The sequence below is a fragment of the Spermophilus citellus genome (assembly GCF_964194105.1).
Source record: "Spermophilus citellus genome assembly, chromosome: 3".
In the NCBI taxonomy this organism is placed as follows: domain Eukaryota; kingdom Metazoa; phylum Chordata; class Mammalia; order Rodentia; family Sciuridae; genus Spermophilus; species Spermophilus citellus.
Genome location: NC_138184.1, coordinates 77,005,232 through 77,020,717, shown reverse-complemented (window position 1 = coordinate 77,020,717; position 15,486 = coordinate 77,005,232). Strand labels below are relative to the sequence as shown.

General features: G+C 47.0%; 1 protein-coding gene across 4 annotated transcripts in view; it reads right to left on the bottom strand.

The window, feature by feature from the left end:
- The window catches only part of ACACB (acetyl-CoA carboxylase beta), a 125,411-nt gene that overhangs the window by 96,883 nt on the left and 13,042 nt on the right, over positions 1-15,486 (bottom strand). For 3 of the 4 annotated variants that reach the window (XM_081286017.1, XM_081286015.1, XM_081286016.1), the window contains exon 2: positions 6,175-6,836. In XM_081286017.1, the coding sequence (XP_081142143.1) occupies positions 6,175-6,827 (653 nt within the window). In that variant the 5' untranslated portion in view covers positions 6,828-6,836. The other variant, XM_081286020.1, reaches the window with a different exon arrangement.

Below are 15,486 nucleotides of genomic sequence, written 5' to 3'. Positions count from 1 at the left end.
TGCTAGAAGTATAGGTGTGTGCCACTGCACCTGGCAGGAAGGTCAAGTTTTATATCCTGTATCACCGTATTAAATTTCAGCAGCAGAGCGTGAATATTCACACAAAACCAGGTAAAGACTATAAATAACTTCTCAACGATTCAGGAACTTTTGCTTCCAAATAAGTTCACTGCCAACTGAAAATGTTCACTTGCATAGCTTTAAATTTCAGCACTGAAGCTGAGCCCTGATCCCATTAGAATGCACCCCACAATGTTGCTATTAGGGGAATGAGCTAGTAAAGGGTGGCTTTGAATCTGGGCACCTTATGCCAGGCTCACTGTTTATTAAAAAAAAATAAGGTCACACTGAGGTAAGGTCACACAAAGGTAAGGTGGTACATGTTGTAATCCCAGAGACTCAGGAGGCTGAGGCAGGAGAATCACAGATTTGAGGCCAGCCTTAGCCATTTAACAAAATTCTGTCTCAAAATAAAATTTAAAAGGCTGGAGATGTAAGCTCAGAGGTAAAGCACCCCTGGGTTCAATTCTCGGTACCAAAAATTAAATGAAACTAAATGAACACTGAATCATGGTCTTCAGAGTACGCAAGCAGCTCTTCAGCCATATCATGTAATGTTCTCCTCAGCTCTGTTTCTGAGAGTTGCATGGGAATTCCAGCCATCAAGGACAGCTTCCAAGTCCAAAGGAAGGCCAAGTGCCAACCTGGACCTGAGATGAACCCAAAGCAGAGGACATGGGAAGACGGAGCAGAAAAGACTGCACAGAGCCACTGGATCTATAAGCTTAGGCAGCCGTTGGCCCAGAAAGGAGAGGAGGGGGGTCTGCACAACATGTTAAAAACCCAAGAGAAATTCCAAATCGGAGTTTAACTCCAGAACTCGTCTATGAGGTCACCAAATACACGCAAGAGGAATTTTAAGAAAATAAAATTCCACTGCTACAATAAAATTGTTTAGCCATTCATCCGTCTGTCTGCCCATTCCTTCCTTCCTTCCCACACCCATTCAAGTCTTTTTTCATGCCCCCAGAATGCAGAATTCTGTCTGTGGCAAGCTCAGGTTGCTTGCTTCATTTTGGCATTTGAAAAATATTCATTGAAAATCCACCATGAAGCCTCGCTTGGACGCCTGTCATCCCAGTGGCTTGGGAGGCTGAGGCAGGAGGATCGCAAGTTCAAAGCCAGCCCCAGCAACTCAGTGAGGCCCTAAGCAACTCAGTGAAACCCTGACTCTAAATAAAATATAAAAAGGCTCAATGGTTAAGTGGCCCTGAGTCCAATCCCTGGTACCAATAAATAAATAAATAAATAAATAAATAAACAAAGCCTCCTGTGAACTAGCATGAAGCTGGGCAGTGGAGAAATCAGAGACGGTTATCATCAACATGGCCCTGCACTCACAAACTGCAGACCCAGGCAGAAAGCCAGGGACTAACAAGTGGCCAAATGAGGAAATAAAAGCTATAATCGCAAGGAGTGAGTGTCCTGAGGACACTAAAACAGAGTGGTCAATACAGAACTTGGGGTCAGGATAGGGGGATACCTTAAAGGTGGAACAGGGGCAAGGAAGTCCCCTGGAAAAGGTGATTTTGATGAGCAAGGAACTGGGGGACAGGAAGGTGATGGCAGGACCAGATAAATTTTCAGAGCTCAGTTGCAAAATCCAAACAAGAAACTCTTTTCTTATTTAAAAAATATATATATATATATATATATATATATATATATATATATACACACATACATATTTTTTTAATAATATATATTGCAGTTCTGGGAACTGAACCCAGGGGGCGCTCTGCAGGTGAGCTAAATCCCCAGCACTTACTATTGTTATTTCTATTTTTATTTTAAGACAGGCGCTCACTAAACTGTCTAGTCTAGCCTTAAACTTGCAATCCTTCTGCCTCAGCCTACCAAAGAGCTGGAACTCTGGGATTAGAGGTGTGCATCACTGTGCCGCCTTCAAAAATTGTTATCACAAGAGGGTGACGGCAAAGTATTAAATCAAGCATGTGATCCCTCTAAGGGCAAGGCACATGCCTGGACAGTTGGTCCTGGTGGGTGGCCCTGCAGGAAGAGGACAAAAGGGAGGCACAGCAAGGGCAAGAGCCCAGAAGGAGGCACAGCTTGAGTGCTCAGTGGTGAGGACACAGCAGGAAAGAGAGCCTCTTTGAAGATTGCTTCAAAAGAGCTTCTGCCCAGGCCACAGGTTTCAACTTATGGATTTTCCATCTGTGATTTTGCAGTCTCCTGCCAGTGGCCCTGCAGGAAGAGGCCCAGCAGGAAAGAAGCCTTCCCAGGCAGAAGAGAAGCCAGAGGGCCCCCAGGCATGGCTGAGGGAGAGGGCAGACCACACCCACACCACCTGACTGTGCTCCCACGCGAACAGAGGGCCTGGACAAATACCCTGGGCTTCTCCCACGTCTTAGTTTTCTGTCTTGGAAGTGGTTACATTAGGGTCAGAAGAACCAGCACAAATCCCTGGCCCCTGCTTTCATTTTGTGAAAAGTGAATACCTCAAAATGTCACATTTGTCTGAATAGAGACAATTTAGCAGCTGGTATGGTGTCAATGTGTCTCCCAAAAGTTTACAGGCCAGAAACTCAATCCCCAGATTCACATGTTGACGGTATTTGGAGATGGATCCCTTGGCGGGTAGTTAGGATTGGATGAGATCCTGGGGGTGGGGCCCCGCGATGGCGTTAGTGAATTTATAAGAAGAGGAAGAGAGACCAGAGCTAGCACTCCCGCTCTGTCTCCCCATGTGATACCTTCCGCCATGTTGTAGTGCAACAAGTAGGCCCTCACCAGATGCTGAGCGGATGCCAGAGCCAAGTTCTCCGCCCGCCCAGCCTCCAGAACGGGAGTCAAATAAACTTTTATTTTTTTATTTTTTATTTTTTTGTAGTGCTGGGGATTGAACCCAGGAGCACTTAACCACTGAGCCACATCCGCAGCCCTTTTTTCTATTTTATTTAGAGACAGGTCTCATTGAATTGCTTATGACCTTGCTAAGTTGTTGAGGATGGCTTTGAACTCACAATTCTCCTGCCTCAGCCGCCCAAGCTACTGGGATTACAGGCATATGCCACCACGCCCAGCTTAAACTTTTATACGCTGCCAGGTCTCAGGTATTTTGTTATAGCAATGAAAACTGACTAAGACAATAGCTTTACAGGAAAAATACTAATTAAATGGAGCTTCCTGGATTCTATTAACAGGAACTTTTGCTCACCATACTTGCCTTCTTGGGTCAGGATTCACTTCCTCAATGCTACATCTGGTTATAGGCAACTCATCAGCTGGCCTTACCACATTGCTGTTAGATAAAATATATGTGAGTCCCTTGTTTTAGACTAAGCTCCTGTACTAAACCCCAGCAGACCATACCAGAATGGAGTCACCCATGCTAAGTGCCACATAATCAAACTCAACTTGAAAATGGATCAAGCTTTTAGAGAACAAGAAATTCACACCAACCAATCAGAAGGGGCCAGCATGCTAAGGCAGTCCCCCTTGTTTAACCCTATAAGGAAACGACTAGTCTGCTTTCTATTCCATACTCCTCCTTTCCTCAGCCCTTTTCTATCTATAAACCAGCCTGTTGTGCTCAGCTTCCTGGAATACCTGTTCTATGTTGTAGAATGAGCTGTTACCTCGTTCTAGACTTGCTAATAGAAGCCAAATCAATCTTAAAAATAATTTGTGGTGATTTTGTCTTTTAACACCACCCTCTAGAACTCATGTCCAAAACCTGCTTGAGCGTTGACCTGGGGACCCCAGGGAATAGGCATTACTCTCTTGCAGGAGAGGAAGAGCCCAGGGGCGCCGTCCACAAAGCAACACTGTGGAGCGGTTTTATGAAGATGAGATTAAGGGGCCCCGTGGACATACCTTCAGGAGTTGGCCCAAGGCCCTACCAGTAGATGTGGACAAGGGGTCAACAGAGGACTGGCAAACACCAGGTACTGAGCCTCCCAAAGATGCCGAAATCCAAGGCCAAAAATTCTACATAACAGCCTGCTCAGCCTCATTTTGATTTGTGTTGTTCCCAACAGGCTGAAACACATAGGTTTTGACCTAATTTTTTAATCCAACCACCAGAGGCAGAAGCACTAGCACAACTGTCTGAGCTTAACTCCCTGAAGATTCTTTGACACGAGATTCTCATGATGGGTCATTGGACGCAAAAAAAAAAAAAAAAAAAAAAACCCTGTGGGCTTCCTCCACCAGAGGCTCCTGGTTCTGGGAGTCAGCTGGGGCTGGGGCTGTTCCCCATGGCTGTCGGCATCCTGGGAGGTGCCAGCAGAGCCCCCTCATGGCCCCTAGGTACACAAAGGGAGGGTGCAGGGGAAAGAAAGTTGGAGAGCAGGGCACAGAGCACCCTGTGGCACGTGGAAAGGACCTGGGTTTTGCAGATGCAGATTTGGCCTTGAACTTGATTCTGCCACTTCCCAGATGTGTGTCTTCAGAAAGATCTCCCTGCCTGGGTTTCAGTTTCCCCATCTATGAAGTGAGCATGCTCCAGCCTTGTACCCTTGTCAGGGACAAGTGGGCAATGTATGTAAACTGGGGGTAGAAGAAAGGCGGTCAGGCTCTGGGTGAACCTGGGTGCTCAGGGTGGGGCGAAGATACTGGACGGATGAGGGCCAGGCCAGGAAGGAGCTGGGGGAAACTGACCACTTAAGCGCCTACTGTGTACCAAACTCTGCATAACTTTACAAACATTATCTTATTCAACCCCTTCCACATTTTACAGAGAAGGCACAGAGGTGGGAGAGGTGAGGGCCACGCCCAAGGTCCCGTAGCAGGAGGTGGCAGAGCCAGGGCTGTGCTCCTGGTACCAGGCTCCCAAGGCGCCTCTTTCTTCAGCCCTTCCAGAAGTTCACCACAGTCTCCCTGAAGACCTTCTATGCAAAAGGTTGGCCTTTTCTTTTTTCTCTACCTTCTTCCAGCAACCAGGGTTAAAGGTCACTGGGAAGATGGGTGCATGTGAAAGACCCTACCCAGATCTTTCCCATTGGGGTAGAGAGGACAGGAAACACTGGAAGGAACAAAACTTCACCTTTAAGGTGGGGAGACAGGAAGAAGGAACAGGGTACAGAGAGCAGAGTCTCCCCAGCGGGCAGTTATGCTGGGGGCTCGTTGCTCTTCTCTCTTTCTCCAAATTTTCTTCCAGCGACTGCTGTACTCTGGGGCTGGAAGGTCAATAACAGAACAACAGCAAAAAGCCACCAACTGCACCCCTGGGATAGTCCCACCTGTTATCAACCTTCAAGTCAGTGCTCATTTCCAACATCAATGGTGGTGGAGGATTATCATTATTTGAGTTTGTGTGTTTTAGGCATCGCTGGGGGACGCTGGTTTTCAGTTGTTAGTTACCTGCTGAATCAATTAGCGGAAATGAATGAATGGCTGCCTCTTTGGGAACGCCCTCTCCCTCCAGGCTCCCCAGATCACCTTTGGTTCTTTGGGCTTCAATCATAACTAGATATAACACGAGGTGTGGGGCTGCAGACACCCCTGTCATCCCAGGGGCAGGGGCAGAGCTGAGGCAGGGAGATCGCAAGTTCAGGCAGCCTCAGCAACCCAGCAAGACCTCCTCTCAAAATAAAATACAAAAGGACTGGGGAGTAGCTCAGTGGAAAAGCACCTCTGAGTTCAATCCCCACTATCCATCCCCCCAAAAAATCCTAGTTACACTCCAGTCATCCTCCAGCTTGGCTGAGATTGACTAGAAAGACAGTTTGCTGGTACAGAACACAGTACACTCAGTAGGTGCTTAATAGATGATTTTGAAAGGAAGCAAATAGCTATCACTTCTATTTTGGAGGGTGGTGATATGGAGGATTGAACTCAGGGGCACTTGACCACTGAGCCACACCCCAGCCCTGTTTGGTATTTTACTTAGAGACAGGGTCTCACTGAGTTGCTCAGGGCTTCGCTTTTGCTGAGGCTGGCTTTGAACTCCATCCTCCTGCCTCAGCCTCCCAGCTGCTGGGGTAACAGGCCTGCGCCACGGCATCCTGCTACTTCTACTTTTTGACATAGCTACCCTTGAAATGTTGGCAGGGGGGGCAGCCTGGTGGGGGACAGGCCAGGGAGGGGTGCAGGACACCCCTAACGCTGCCCACCTGTGCACGCACCATCTTGAGGAGAAAGGCCCGTTACCTCATGGTGGGGACCGAGGTCTCAGGTTCACTTGCAGTGTGAGGAGAGTCCGGGGACACGGCGCCCAGGCTGGCCCGGCTGCCTCTCCGGGGGGACTCTCGGAAGGAGCTGGCCCCAGAGTCGTCGTCGGAGGAGTTGTCATCAAAGGAGCCCAGGATGAAGCTGGTCAGGAGCTGCCGCTTGAGGTGCGCCTGCTTCTCGTCGGCTCTGGAGAGGGGCCTGGCTGGCTGGCCCTGGGGCCGGGCTGGGGAGGACAGGCCATTGGTACCTGGGGCTTCTGGTCCCTGGGTCCCCGTCCCGCTGGCGGTGGGTTCCGGGGAGGGCCATGTGCCATCGGAAGAAACGGGGATTCTCGGGGGCCTCTGGTGCGCGGGGGGTCTGGAGCTTCTCTGCCGACGGGCGCCTTCGGGGCTCGGGGGGGCGGCCAGCTCGGCCCCGCCGGGGGTCCCTGGCAGGAGGGTGGCGCTGCCACTTCCCTGGAGGTTGTCCTCCGAGCGGTCTGAGGCTGGAGAGGCCTCCTGGCTCGGGGTGAAGCTGGCCTCCAGCTGACCATTGGTGGCTGGCTGGGCGTCTGTCATTTTCCCCCCGATTTTTAACCAGGAGAAGGTCAGACAGTAGAAGATCAGGCAAGATAGGAAAAGAAGCAAGACCATTCAGGAACTCTGTAAAGAAAAGGAGAGAGACTTTAAGGTCTGAGTAAGGAGTCCTTTCTCACATAAAGGAGCTGGTGGGCACTGGGCAGCGGGCAGAGATGGTCCTCCACCCAGCCTGGCCCAGGAGGTGCTCTGTGACCAGGCTGGCCCTCCACCGCCTGGGTCTAGGTTTCTTGACTCTAGTTTAATGACACGGCTAAGGGTTTTATTTTTGCACAGGCGTGGTACTGGGGATTGAACCCAGGGGCACTCCACCACTGAGCCACATCCCCAGCCCTATTCTGTATTTTATTTAGAGACAGGGTCTCACTGAGTTGCTGAGCACCTTGATTATGCCAAGACTGGCTTTGAACTCACAATCCTCCTGCCTCAGCCTCCCGAGCCCAGCCATGGCTACGGTTTGAATGAGTTCCCCAAAGTTCATGTGGTAGGAATGGAGTCCCCCTTGCAGTGCAGCACTGTGGAGAGGGGGGCCTTTGAGAGGTGACTGCAATGTGCTGTGAGAGAGGGATTCATGGGGTGGGTTGGTGAGCACCAGAGTGGGTCTTTAGAAAAGTTAGTCTGGACTCCTCTTTTTTTTTCCCCCATTGGTACTAACCCAGAGGCACTTTATTACTGAGCCACATCCCCAACTCTTTTAATTTTTTTATTTTTTAAGTTACTTAGAGCCTCACTGAATTGCTGAAGCTGGCCTCAAATTATGATCCTCCTGCTTCAGCCTTTCAAACTACTGGGATTATAGGTGTGCACCACCACACCCAGAAAGTCTGGACCCCTCTTTCAGGAGCTCTCTTGCCCTGTGCCTCCTGCTTGAGACACAGTAAGAGGGCCGCCTTTGATCTTGGCCGTCCCAGCCTCTAGATTTGTAAGAAATAAATCTCTGTTATTTAAAAATGACTAGTTTCAGGTATTCTAACAGCACACTACTAAGGTAGCAATACTAACACATGCTTCACATGAACCATGAACCTGCACATGAAAGAGGACTAAGTGAGCAGCATTATTCCTAAAGCCAAAAAAGCAGAAACAACCCAGATACCCTTGATTGATGAATAGGTAACCAGAATGTCAATCTACAATATAATGGAGTATTATTCAGCCATGAAAAGGGACGAAGCTCTGATCCATGCTATAAGGTGTTAGCATTTGAAGACATTATGTCAAGTGAAAGAAGCTAGGCACAAGACCACAGACTGGATGGTTCCATGCATATGACTTGTCCAGGATGCGCACACCCACACATACAAGAGGAAGACTGAAGGCTGCTGGGGGGTGGGGAGGCAGGGGCTGGCTAAAGGTGGAGCATATGATGATGCGGGGGAGGGGGGTGGGGGGGGTGGGGTGATGAACATGTTCTAAAACTGACCAAGGAGACGGTGAAGACACTGAAAACCACTGACTTCTCCTTCACTCAGGTGAATTGTATGGTTCGTGAATTATGTCTCAATGAAACTGTTAACTTTTTTTAAGATTAAGGTATACAGTTGGCACTCTGTATCCGTGCATTCCATATCATCAGATTTAACCGACCGATGAAAAATATCTGGGGAAGGGCTGGGGACATGGCTCAGTGGGTAGAGTGCTTGCCTCACATGCACAAGGCCTGGGTCAAATCCCCAGCACCACAAAAAAAATTTTAAAAAATAGAGGGAAAACATTTGCATCTGCACCAAACAGACATTTCCCTGAATGATTCTGTGCACAGCTGCCCACAGCATGGCCTTGCGTCAGGCATGTGAGTGGCCTAGAGACGGTGGCCTACGAGGGGAGGAGCACAGGTATGGAGGCAGACACACCGTTCTCCATATGGGTGTTGGTATCCACGGCCCTGGAGCCAGTCTGCTGAGGCTCTCGTGGATGTGCATGTCCCACCATGGGACGATAAGGGTGTGACTGCTCCTGTCATCCCCCTGCGTCACTGTATCACTGTCCCCGCTGTCACCGCAGTCCTGGAGGGAGGAAGGCCCCCTCCTTGCCTGACACAGGTGTGCTGACCACTGGGACACCCCTCAGTGAGACCAGGGGGGCTCCAGTCCCAGGGTCTAGGACTCTGTGTGCAGTGGGGGCTTCTGCGGCTGAATGAGCTCGGAGGCTCTGGTGTCTGGCCCTCGCCTCCTCCCTTCACAGACTCTGCTGTTTTAATGAGCACATAATCGTTCCTTGAAGAAAGTACTGTTCAAAAAAACTGGGACCCGAACATATTTCGACAACTTCTGAACCAGTTTTGCAAGCTGGCATGTGGCTCAGAGGGGCAGCGCTTGCCCAGCAGGCACCAGGCCCTGGGCCATTCCCAGCATCGCAAAAAAAAAAAGAATGATCCCTTCCACCACATTGTACGCCAGAGGAGTCACAACAGGACCACAAAGCTGCAGCCGATGGCTGTGGTATCTCAATGGCACTGTCTTGTCATTTCAACACACTGTTCTGAAGCGAAGTGGAAAAGTTCTCAAGATTTCCTGGAAATGACCCAAGTACTTTTTGAACATTTTTGGCAGCAGAATTGCTGAAATGTTGGCAAGGGTATTTTTCTAGGTAACACACAGGGTCAGAGGGGTTTTGTTTTTTAATCTTTTAAGATCAAGTTTCTTTTGGGGGGGGGATGGTACCTGGGATTGAACTCAGGGGCCCTCAACCACTGAGCCACATCCCCAGCCCTATTTTATATTTTATTTAGAGACAGGGTCTCACTGAGTTGCTTAGCCATTGCTGAGGCTGGCTTTGAATTCAAGATCCTCCTGCCTCAGCCTCCCCAGACGTATGCCCCCTTAATGGCTCAAGTTTCTCCTTAAAGAAAAGTTTGTCAAAGGTGGTTCTACATCACTTAATATACCACATTAACAGAACAAATTTAAAAATCCACACAATCATCTCAATCAGTGCAAAAAAAAACATATGAATAAAACCAACACTCTTTCATGACAAAAATATTCAGAAAAACAGGAACAGAAGGGGAACTCAAAATAATAAAAAGTGGAGCTGGGGCTGGGGCTGGGGCTGGGGCTCAGTGGCAGAGTGCTTAGCTAGCACGTGTGAGGCACTGGGTTCGATCCTTAGCATCACATAAAAATAAATAAAATAGGGCTGGGGATATGGCTCAAGCGGTAACACCCTCGCCTGGTAAGCGCTGGGTGCTGGGTTCGATCCTCAGCACTACATAAAAATAAAACAAAGATGTTGTGTCCACCGAAAACTAAAAAATAAATATTAAAACATTCTCTCTCTAAAATAAATAAATAAATAAAGGCATTCTGTCCATCTACAACTACAAAAAGAAAATTTTTTTTTAAAATAATAAAAAGTGGCTGGGTGTGGTGTTGCATACCAGAGACTTGGGAGGCTGATGCAGGAGACTGCAAGTTCAAGGCCAATGTCAGCAACAAGACTCTTTTTCCAAATAAAAAATAAAAGGGGCTAGGGATGTGGCTCAGTGATAAAGCACCTCCGGGTTCAACTCCAGTACTTCCCCCACACACACAAAAATGAATAAATAAAATTAATTTATGGGGCTGGGAATGTGGCTCAAGTGGCAGTGTGCTTGCCTGGCATGCGTGCGGCCTGGGTTCGATCCTCAGCACCACATACAAACAAAGATGTTGTGTCCGCTGAAAACTAAAAAATAAATATTAAAATTCTCTCTCAAAAAAAATTAATTTATGAAAAACAGCTAACATCATACTCAAGACAGCTTTCCTCCAAAGATAGGAACAAGACAAGTGTGCCCACTTCACCACTCCTAGTCAACACTGTACTAGAAGTGCTAGACAGAGCTATTAGATAAGAAAAACAAATGAAAAGCATCCTTGAAAAGGAAGAAGAAAACTATTTCTATTTTAAGAAGATGTGTATAGAAACACACACATACTATTGGAGGTAATAAAATTTTTTTAAAAAATTTGTAGATGTAAATGGACAGAATGCCTTTATTTTATTTGCTTTTTATATATACCACATATATTTTAGTTGTCAATGGACCTTTATTTTTATTTATTGATACGCGGTGCTGAGAATCAAACCCAGTGCCTCACACATTCTAGGCAAGCGCTCTGCTACTGAGCCACAGCCCCAACCAGAGGTAATAAAATTTTAAGTTAAGTTGTAGGATACAATATCAACACGTGACACTTGGTTGTTATATTCTATATATCAGCAATTAACAATCTGAAAAGGAAAGTAAGAATAGAATTACATTTACAACAGCATCTGGAAGAATAAAATACCTGGGAATAAATTTAACCAAGGAAGTGAAGATCTGTACATGTGTGCCATTCCAGTGTACATTGGTCTTCCTCTTCCTGTAAGTAGCCTGAGGTGATTGAGGTGATTTGTGAAGAAAATGGTTTGCTGCCAGGTGTGGTGGTACATGCCAATATTCCCAGTGGCTTGGGAGGCTGAGGCAGGAGGATGGCGAGTTCAAAGCCAGCCTCAGCAATGGGAAGGCACTAAGCAATTCAGTGAGACCTGTCTCTAAATAAAATACAAAAAAGGGCTAGGGATGGAGCTCAGTGGTCGAGTGGCCCTGAGTTCAATCCCAAGTGCTAAAAAAGAAAGAAAGAAAATAGTTTGCTACTCTCTTGACCCAGAAAAACCCCATGAAATCATGCAAATCAAGAGGTTCAAATCTTCACATTCATTTTAAGAACACCCATGAGATGCGTAGGCCATCAGGGGTGTGCATATACGAAAAGCCACCAAGTACCTGAAAGATGTCACCTTAAAGAAGCCATGTGTGCCATTCCAGTGTACAGTGATGGAGTAGGGAGGTGTGCCCAGGCCAAACAGTGGGGCTGGATGCAGGGTTGGTGGCCTCAAAAGAGTGCTGAATTGTTGCTGCACATGCTTAAAAATGCAGAGAGGGTAGGTTCTCTGGTCACTGAGCATCCAGGTGAGCAGCGCACCCGAGACACGACTTGGTGGTCGGATTAACCCACACCTGAGTCCCCTGCCACATTTCAATGATCCTCACTGCAAAAGGACACTCCGCTTCCAAGCCAGAAGAGGAGGCAGCACAGAAGACAAAGGGGGGAAGGAAAACACAGCACAGGAATAAACTCACATAAAATAAATGCAAAGAAAAGTGAAGAAGAAGAAGAAGAGGAAGAGGAGGAGGAGGAGGAGGAGGAGGAGGAGGAGGAGGAGGAGGAAGAAGAAGAAAAACAGTCCTCTAGAATTTATTTATAACATTTATTTTAAAATTACTATGATGGTATATTGGTTGCTAGATTGAAGTTTCTGATAGGTGATCCCCCTCTGGGATGGTGGGACTTACAGGGTTAAAAAAGAAGAACCAATGGGCTGGGGATGTGGCTCAAGCGGTAGCGCGCTCGCCTGGCATGCGTGCGGCCCGGGTTCGATCCTCAGCACCACATACAAACAACGATGTTGTGTCTGCCAAAAACTAAAAAATAAACATTAAAAAAAAAAAGAAGAAGAACCAAGTGAGAGGACTTACATTTCCTAATTTCAGAACTTAAGGCAAAGTTACAGTAAACAAAACAGTGTGGTAATGGCATAAAGATGGACCAGTGGAATAGAATCAATTGTAAACATACCTCCTGCTCTACAGCCAATGTACTTTCTTTTATTTTTTCTGTACCAGGGATTGAACCCAGAGATAATTAACCACTGCGCCACATCCCCAGCCATTTTTAATATTATATTTAGAGTTAAGGTCTCATTGAATTGCTTAGGGCCTCACTAAGTTGCTGAGGCTGGCCTTGAACCTGTGATCCTCCTGCCTCAGCCTCCTGAGCCACTGGGATTACAGGTGTAATCACCACTGCGCCCAGCCAGCCATTTATTTTTGACAAGTACATTAAGATCACTCTATGGTGAAAGAAGAGTCTCAGCTGGGTTCCCACATGCAGAAGAACGAGGCTGGAACCTGATTTTATATGATATACAATAAATAATTAACTCACAATGTATCAAAGACCTAAATATAAGAGCTGAAAGCATAAAACTCATAGATGAAAACAGGGATTTGACAAGAAACCCTGGATTTGATGATGGAATCTTAAACAGAACACTGAAGGCAAGAGCATCCTAAGAACAAATAGATAGACCAGACTGGCTGAAAATAAGAACTTTTGAGATTCATAGAATACTATCAAGGAATTTAAAAGGGGACTTGGGGTGTAGCTCAGTGGAGAGCTCTTGTCTAGCAAACACGAGGCCCACAGGGTTCAATCCCCAGCACCACATGTACACAAAGAAAAAATTGAAAAGACAAAACTACAGAATGGGAGAAATGTTTGCAAACCATATATCTGCTAAGGATCTAGTGTCCTAAATATATAAAGACTCCTACAACTCAACAACAAAAAGACAAACAATGCAATTTTTATTTTATTTATTTTTATTTGTTTATTTATTTATTGAACCCAGTGGCACTTTACCACTGAGTTATATCTCTAGCCCTTTTCAGTTTTTATTTTGAGACAGATTCTTACTAAGTGCCCAGTCTGGCCTCTAACTTGTCATCCTCCTGACTCAGCCTCCTGAGTGGCTGGGTTTACAGGCATACACCACTGTGCCCATCACAAGGCAATTTTTAAATGGGCAAAAGATCTGAATAGACAGACATTTCTTTAAGAAAATATATAAATGGTCAATAAGAACATGAAGTTATTTTATTCAACATCCTTAGTCATAAGAGAAATACAAATCAAAACTATAGTGACATACCACTAGAATAACCATAGTCCCAAAAGGAAAAGAGGAGAAGGAAGCAAGGGTGGGGGAGAGGGAGAGAAAACTTGGACACATGCTGGTTTGCAGAACGGCCTCCGGGATCTGTCCTTAGGGTGATGCTATTGGGAGGCTCAGGGACCTTTTGGAAGTGGGACCTGGTGGGAAGAACAAAGGTCACTGGGAATATGCCCTTGAAGGGGACTGCAGGGCCCTGGACTGGCCTGTCTGGCTCTGTTTCCTGGTTCTTGGAGTGAGTGGTTTGCTCCCCAGGGGCTCCTGCCCTGATGGCTGCCTTGTCAGGGGCCCAGGGCAGGCTAGGAACATATCTCAGAGGCAGAGCACTCAGCTAGCATGCCTGAGGCCATGGGTTTGGTCCCCAGCACATTAAACTCAAGTGTGTGCACACACATACAAAACAGACAAATAGCGGTCCAAAGCAATTAGGGCCACTTGATCTTGGACCGGAACTCAAAAACCATGAGCCAAAATAAACCTTTTCTCTTTATAACATATTGCCTCAGGTATTTCCTTATAGTGAAGAAAGCTGATTAGTATATATACGAAGACAGTAAGTGTTGGTGAGGACATACAGAAGTTGGAACCCTTGTCCATTGTCGATGGGAATTTAAAGTGGTGCAGCTACTGTGGAAAAGAGTTTGCGTGGTTCCTTAAAAAGACAGACACATGGGACTGGGGTTGTGGCTCAGTGGTAACTTGCTTGCCTAGCATGCAAGAGGCACTGGGTTCGATTCTCGGCACCACATACAAATAAATAAAATAAAGGTCCATCAACAACTAAAAAATATTAAAAAAAAAAAGACAGACATATAACTGCCATAAGATCCAGCAACCTCACTCCTAGCTATATCCCCCGCCAAATTAGAAAGAGGTGTTTCTTTCTGAGGCCCAAGCCTGTTCTCATGCCAGGATTCCTCGATTTGGGCATAACCAACATTTGGGGCTACAAAATTCTTTGTGTCGTGGGACTGGCCTGCATAATACTGTGGGCTGAACAGTGTTCCTGGCTTCTTCCCATTACATGCCCACTGTTGTAACAATCCAAAACGTCTCCAGATGTTGACAAATGTCCCATGTGGGGCAAAATGTCACTGTGTTAGCACCTACGCCTCTCCGTCTCCCTCCTCTTCCTAGTGGTCAACTGGAAGCTTCTGGGGCTTGGGGTGTGTTTTTTATTACTATTTCTATTGCACTTAGTAAGCTATCAAGAAAAAAAGTTGGACCTCAGCAAGAAATGTCAGAGCCCTGAAAACTGCTGGCTCACCCATGCCCCCAGGAAAAAATCTGAAATCGGTGCTTGGCAAGGGCATTGCCACAAAGGTTGTGAAAGCTACCCTGGCTTTCCCAGAGGTCCAGCAGGCTCAGCCTCCCCAGGCTCCAGGCGGGCAGGGTGGAAGGTCCTGCTAGCTCTGGCTTTGGCAGAGTGGCAGTCCCCTCTCACGCCCTCTGCTGGTCACACTGGCCAAGCACTTTTACAACCCTGGTCAGCCTGCCTGCCCCAGTTAGCTGGCGGGCACAGACGTCTGTCCTGATGACACGGATGTCACCACATTTGTCTGTTTTCCCTGACTGGTGGGGTGGCCCTTTCGGGATCCTCGTGCCCAGCTCCGTGCCTGGCATACAGCAGGTGTCTGACAAGCGCGTGCTGAGTGAGAGGCTGAATCCATGCCCACACACTGAGCCCAGCCAAGGGCTTGACCCAAGCTGCCCTTTAGACTTTAGGGTCTCATGTCTGAAGTTACATTTAGGAACAACAGGAGCGTGGACCGGGAGTCCAGTCTTCTGAGCGCTCTGGACCGAGAGTTACCTGTACATGTGGCCAACGTTAGGCGAGTTTTAAATGTTTTTTTTTTTTTTTTTTTTAAACAGAGAGGAGAGGGGGAGAGAGAGAGAGAGAGAGAGAGAGAGAGAGAGAGAGAGAGAGAGAATTTATTTATTTATTTATTTATTT